Genomic DNA, 7,114 nt, shown 5'->3' with positions numbered 1-7,114 from the left:
TATCTTTTTCTTTTTATAAGAATTGATTGAGATGTCAATATTATAAATAATTATGAGGTAAAAATAATCATATATATTTTTTTAAAAAATACTGTGGTCCCACTGTGAATGTAATGGCCTCGAGAGTCGGGATTGTAATGGTATTTGATACCCACTCGAAAACATGTTCTACCCATCGTATAAAACCCGCCGGTAATCCGCACATTCCCTACGCAACCAAACCAGTCGTCTTACTCTATAAAACACTATCAGACGCAAAATCTCGCCTTTCCTCTCCGTTTCTTGACGATTCTTCATCCCTTCGAATCTCCGAATCTCCTCACCCAATCTTCTTCTCACAGACTCAGTCTCTCTCTGCTAACCCTTAACCCTAGAATTCAATCACTCGCCGCCATGCTGAAGTTTTCGTCAACGGCTTCCAATCAGATTCGGTACCTGCTCCAGATCCTCGACGAATCCAACGCCGACTCTGTTCTTCGTGAGCTCCGTCAGGTATTACCCCCCTCTCTCTCGGCATGTATGCGTATATGTGAATACCAGATTATCTATGTTTCTATTTGTAAAATGCTATGCTTTTTAGGTTGTAATATCATCATGATGTTACGTTTCCCTTGTTGGTTTAGCCGGAAACCTAATAATTTCACTTTTTTTTTTTTTTTTTTTTTTTTCATTTGTGTGGATTGCGCTAGCTTCTTTCTGTTTCTAGGCTTAGATTGTGCCTTATTTAAATTGGTTGAATCTGATTAAACGTGGGATTAAATATACTTGAGAGTGGGTTTACTCCAATGACTGGTTAAGGAGGAAAAGATTAAGAGGTAGTTTTGATGGGTATTTGCAAATTAATTTTTGGAAACTCAATTGATTTATTTATTTTGAGGATATAGTTAGCTTTGCTTTTGGACAGGATAAGTGTGTAATTGGTAATGCAGTTTGAAAATTGTTACTGGATGCTATGCTAGCAAAGAAGGATAGGGAAGACTGGAGGACTGGAAGACTGAGTAATCTTTTTAAAAATTAATAGGTTTGGACAAGTTATCTGCATGAATGTATTCTTGGTACAGAGAATTACTAGATTGCTAATGATATTGGATTTGTAAAACATAGAAAGGAGAGTGATTTTATTAAAAGAATGAAAAATGGAACTACCGTGCTTACCATAACTTCCATACTTAGGCCTTGAAAATGAACAAGAGAAAATGAAACTAAAGAAAGAAAATGAAGTTTAGTTGCTCTATGATGCTATTGATTAACAAAGTAGAAGATTGGGCGGAAATGTAACTTATACAGGCTTGAGCTGAAAAGTCACCATGGATACTATCTGCTTGTATCCTTTTTTATTTATTTATTTTATAAGTAAACAAATATCATTAAAAAGCACAAAGGGGCACAACCCAAGTACATAAGAAGTATACAAAATAAACACACAACTAAGAAGAAGAAGAACACAAATAAATAAATTCTAGAAAATTAGAAAAGCAAGAACAATTATAAGCAGGAATCCCAACATAAAGAGACTTGAGCATAATGGCTTTTAACTCTAACGCTGTATCTTTGGACAACTTCTTTTGTTTCTCTTTTGACGATTAGTTATCATGATTTATTTGTTTTTTTTTTTTTGCTCATTCTAACTAGGTGTTTTCTCTTGTATATTTTTTATGTACTTAGGAGCATCTTACACTTTTAATTTTTTTTTTTTTTTGATAAGTAATGAAACAATCTCATAAAAAGCGTAAGGCGCCCTTAAGTACACTGGGAGTATACAAAAGGAGCCACCTTAGCAGGGGCAAAACGAACTAGGAAATCACTAAAACTAATCGATAGAGGAGACACGTACGCTGCCGTCCATAGATACAAAGTTTCATAGAACAAGGATAAAATTTTCCCCAATGTCCTCTCTTTGTCCTCAAAGCACCTATCATTGCTTTCCTTCCATACACATCAGAAGAGGCATGTGGGCAACATTTTTCACACCGCAACACTCCTAGGCCTGCCGAAGGACCACCACAACAATTAAGCAAATCAACAACACTTCTAGGCATAACCCAAGACAACCCAAAACGACTAAAAAAGATATATTGATCACTTATAAAAAAAACTCAACACTGTCGTTTCACAATCTTTGAAGTTTTGAGCATTGTGTTTTCTCCAAATGCACCACATTAAACACAGATGAATGCTTATATCTTATTAATATTGTTTTTTAGGTTAGAATCTCTTAAAAGTTAAAGATATGCTTAATAATTCATTGCATGAATTTGGTCTTGTTTATTTCAGATGTATAGACATATCAGGAAAAATGTAGTCTTTTTTTGATAAGTAAATTATATATAACCAAAAAAGCGCAATGCGCCTCTAAGTACACAAGAAAGTATACATAGGTAGCCCAATTTAAACCCAAAGACAAAACCCAAGAAGACCCAACCCCAAAAACCCAAATAGTAACAACAACAAAACGGTAAACCAAAGAAAGAACCCAAAAAACCCAAAGATTGAAGCCCACAACCACCACCAGCCCTAAAAAAACACAAAGCCCCTAATGCACCTCTGGAGGAAAGGAAAATGCATTTTTGGTCCTAACACAACCCCGCCGGCGATGGCACTTCTCCGGAGAAGGTCTCTCTCTAGCCTCATAGTTGATGGAGCATTCTAAATTCTTGAGTTCCTTCTTCCCTTTTACCTTAGAGGTATAGGGCTCCCACTCCTCTTCAATTTTCGAAGAGAGATTCAAATGACTTTTCTCATCACCTCCTTCACCATTAGACAGTCCCACACTGGAGGCGAATTTCACCGCATCTCGCACCACCTCCGAATAGTTCTCCACACCCTTCTCCGAAGGTTCCGCTACAACCTCGGCAAACAGCTCCTTGTTCTTATGCCACTGCTTAGCAATCTTCTCCTTCACCCTCCGGACATACCCTATTTGAGATTTGGAAATAGAGGAGTACATTGGAGCACCACTCTCCGACATGCGAGGAAAAGGTTCGCTTATTCTCAAACCTAGCTCAGCCGCGTGCTTCTTCGAAGAAGAATAAATCTGTGAATCTTTGACTACAACCTTAGAACCCTTTGCCGATGATGAAGCCTCCTTCATCCTAGGTAGAGAAGAAGAAGAAGCATTTCTAGACCCTAAAAACCCTCGACGTAGCAACCCTTTCATCGAAGCAGTCTTAACAGGCTCAACCTCCTTCGCCGGAACAACATCAACTCCCACCGGATGGACAAAGACCACCGTTGGAGACAGTGGAGACAGAAGAAATAAAAAAGATCCCCAATACTAGGCATGGTACTCACAGACCCTGACGCACAGCCCTATTGAGGTAACTCCGGATGCACCTCCGCCAATGACTACCCCACCAATGCAAGCTCGGAATCATTGCTGGAAACCCAGGCTAGACCACCGGCGATTGGCGCATATGCCTCAGAAACACACGCCTCCCTACGAGCGGCCGGAAAATCAACATCTCTCGGCGAGGCAGACCCGCACTGTTGAGACTTAGGCAAACACTTAACATGACGCTTCATACCCCTGTGCCAACCTGACTTAAGATACCCAGCGTGTTTGGGCTTAAGGAAAGACCCAAACCCGAGATCTTGTATGCCTTTTAAAAAAATAGAATAAACCCATTCTTTTTTCCTTAAAGGTAATACACCCAGTCCAACTAATAGTCCTTTAACTAACCCAGCTAGGACCCGGCCCAAATTAGAACGAAAAAGACCTAGCATCGTCTTAGTCTTCTTCTTCTTCTTCTTCGTATGATCAGCCGCCGGGATAGAACATGTAACAGAATTAGCAGGCTCTCGCGACTCCAACTCAAAACAATCCATCATCACCTGCGACTCATAATCTCCGTACCCCAGCTCAAAAGAGTCCTTCACCGGGAAAAGATCGAGAGGTTGCGAAGATCTTACCCTCCTCCCAACGGGAAGCACCTCAGAACCAGATGCCAGCCGAAGAACCTCTGCAAAGGAGCCCCCAGGATGACATCCAGAGATGGATTCTCCCAAACCAAGCTTGAGTTGCGTCCCCGGAACAGGGTGCACAAAGGCTTGTGGAGCCAACATCCTCTGCAACTCATTTGCAAACCGATGCCATCCCCTCCCACCATGGCCCTCAGGTAGTCAAATGATTCCTTTACGACCTCCGTCAACAAAGACAGCCACCTCCAGGAAACCACCTGCCTTATTAACACCCCCATGCACCATCAGAGCCTTATCGCCCTCACGGTATGACTTTGCAATATCAACCTTCAACAAAGATTGACTCGCCTCCTCAACTGTATCCACCAACCATGAAGCACAAGGTTGACTCACGAAAATTACCCCTACGAACCCTTTTCTCTTTTCCTCCAAACGGAGATCAGGACACCCTTCCTTCGCGGACAGGCAAAAGGATTTCGCTTCTATGGAGAAGCGTCATTCCATTGTGGCTCACCAGAGCTAGCGCACAACACCTAACAGCGCCGCCGCTAGGGCAGAAAACTCTCTTTTCTTTTTTTTTTTGATAAGTAGGGCAGAAAACTATCTTACTAACCTAAAAAGAAGAAAGAACATACACGCAAAGACATTTTGGAGCTCGTCATCACCTTCACCTAGAATTCAATAGATAAATCCACTAGCACAACATTACAAGGGAGTAGGGGAGAGAAAATACTGGTGTGTAATATTTTTTTAAGTGTTGATTCTAAATAATTGATAAGGCTCAAACCTTAGCACCTGGTCCATTCCTTAGGAAACTTGTATTTATATGTAAAATCTGTTAACTTGATTTCTATTGTGCAGTCTATTTCAGACATAAATATGCTGGCAATGATTAAAATTTAATCTTTTACATTCCCATTTTGAGGGGTTGTCTGAAGTTTATGGCATGCTTAACTGCTGGTCAAGCCTCTGTAAATTTTGTATAATTTTAAAAATTTGGAAGTGATGATAATTTGCTCAGGCAGAAAGAGGTATTCATGAAGCAGATCCAAATTCATTGGAATAAGGGTTTTTTGAGTTTCATCTATGCATTTGAATGGATAATGCACTGATATGGTCTATTTTTTTTGGCAGTTTGTTGAATATGGAGTTGAGGGAAGCATTATGCTGCTCCAAGCATGCATTGATCATCTGAACTCTTACGGCACAGACTCAAAGAACATGCAGCTAGAATTAGTTGTTGCATCAATTTTTAGATACCTGTTGGACCAGCCAAATTTCAGCACGGTGTTTTTTGAGTCGCTAAGGAACGCAGAGATCAATGAAGGAACTCTAGAGAATTTCTCTAATGCACTGCACCTGTCTGTATCTGAAAAAATTGCCATTGGTCTCGCTTTGTCAGATTCTGAAAACCTTGAAGCCAGAATGAGTGGTAAGTTTCGATTTTAAGTGGAAGTAAAATCTTGATACCGGGATGTATTCTTGCTTAGTTAGTTTCCTTTGCACTTATTGTCGCGTGTATGTTTTTCACCTTTTAATAGGGGATTTTTTGTTTTTTTTGGTGTTATCTAGGAAAAAGTTTTTGTATGGCTCAGATTGAGGAATTGTGTGCGAATCCTGTTTTACTGAACTCTTCTGAGCGAATTCAGAATATTGTTATGTTCCTCCAGCGGTCTGAGGCCCTTTCCAAGCATTTAGATTCCTTTATGCAGATGTTATCTTTCGTGCAGTCGAATGATGTTGCCCCATTTGTTTTAACGCCGCTTCTTTCAGATGAATTGCGTGAGGCCAATTTTCTAAGGTGACAAATCTTTCTCTAATTGTATTTCTTCTAGAAAAGTTGTGCAGTTGATTAAAAAGATGCCCTGCCCATTTGTTTATTGCTTCTAAAGGTATCATCTAGAAATAACTTTGATTGTTGTTTTTGCTACAGGAATATGGATTTGTTCCATGACTCTGGAGAAGATTTTGATTCTATTTTAGCAGAAATGGAGAAGGAAATGAGCATGGGAGATATTATGAAGGAACTAGGTTATGGGTGCACAGTTAATGCAACACAGTGCAAAGAGATTTTATCTCTTTTCTTGCCACTGACTGAGATTACTGTGTCTAAAATACTTGGCACAATTGCCCGCACCCAAGCTGGTCTTGAGGACAATCAGAGCATGTTTTCAACGCTTAGCTTGGCTCTTGGTTGCAGCACTTTGTTTGATCTGCAATCCTTGGACTCCTGGAATATTGATGTTGTCATAGATACAATCAAGCAACTTGTGAGTTTATTTTTTGTTCTTGTTGCTGCAAATTTTTATTTTTTTATTTTTTATTGTTATTATTTTTTTATCGTAATGATTGCTAGTTTGTATGTGTGTCTTTTGTACCTAAGTATGTATGCTGAATACAGGCTCCTGGAACCAATTGGATACGAGTTATTGAAAATATGGACCATGAGGGGTTCTACTTTCCTAATCAGGAGGCATTCTCTTTTTTTATGACTGCATATAAGCGCGCGTGCCAGGTATATTCTTAGTACATGTGCAGAGTTACACACAGAAAATGTGTTGTAAGATAAATATGTGAATTTCATATGAGAAACATGTTAGTTCTAAATCTTTGGATTACGCAGGAACCATTCCCTCTCCATGCCATTTGTGGTTCTGTTTGGAAGAATACAGAGGGTCAGCTATCTTTTCTTAAATATGCTGTTTCAGCACCACCAGAAATATTTACATTTGCCCATTCTGCAAGGCAGCTGGTATGATGCCATATGTATCCAGTTGTTACTTCTTTCCTTGAGCTATCTCTTTTTGATTGTTGTAAATAACCGATAGATAATTGTTGCAGGCTGATATTGATGCAGTGCATGGCCATAAGCTACAACTTGGACATGCTAATCATGCATGGTTGTGTCTTGACCTTTTGGACGTGCTATGTCAACTAGCTGAGAGGGGTCATGCCACTTCTGTTCAGTTGATCGTTGAATATCCTATTAAACACTGTCCTGAAGTCTTACTTCTTGGGATGGCACACGTTAATGTACTTTTGTTTGCCTTTTCTATTCGGTCATTGATGGTTTTCATCATTTTCCAAATATTTTTGGTTGGTTAATAAATTTTGCATGTGTTTTGCAGACTGCTTATAACCTCCTCCAGTATGAAGTGACCTTTAGTGTTTTCCCGGTTATAGTAAAAAATGCCAT

The 7,114-nt window shown here is 39.6% G+C and overlaps 1 protein-coding gene across 1 annotated transcript in view; it reads left to right on the top strand.

Moving 5' to 3' along the window:
- Positions 1 to 203: 203 nt before the first annotated feature.
- LOC132172202 (uncharacterized) overlaps positions 204 to 7,114 on the top strand; it is a 7,892-nt gene continuing 981 nt past the window's right edge. The window contains exons 1-8 of the mRNA XM_059583665.1: positions 204 to 492; positions 5,053 to 5,350; positions 5,491 to 5,719; positions 5,852 to 6,188; positions 6,320 to 6,433; positions 6,542 to 6,670; positions 6,760 to 6,951; positions 7,047 to 7,109. Of these exons, the coding sequence (XP_059439648.1) occupies positions 394 to 492; positions 5,053 to 5,350; positions 5,491 to 5,719; positions 5,852 to 6,188; positions 6,320 to 6,433; positions 6,542 to 6,670; positions 6,760 to 6,951; positions 7,047 to 7,109 (1,461 nt within the window). The 5' untranslated portion in view covers positions 204 to 393. The remainder of the gene's footprint in view (positions 493 to 5,052; positions 5,351 to 5,490; positions 5,720 to 5,851; positions 6,189 to 6,319; positions 6,434 to 6,541; positions 6,671 to 6,759; positions 6,952 to 7,046; positions 7,110 to 7,114) is intronic.

This window comes from Corylus avellana, chromosome ca1 (genome assembly GCF_901000735.1).
Source record: "Corylus avellana chromosome ca1, CavTom2PMs-1.0".
Lineage (NCBI taxonomy): Eukaryota > Viridiplantae > Streptophyta > Magnoliopsida > Fagales > Betulaceae > Corylus > Corylus avellana.
The sequence above is the reverse complement of the archived record's forward strand: the minus strand, read 5'-3'. Positions and strand labels throughout refer to the sequence as shown.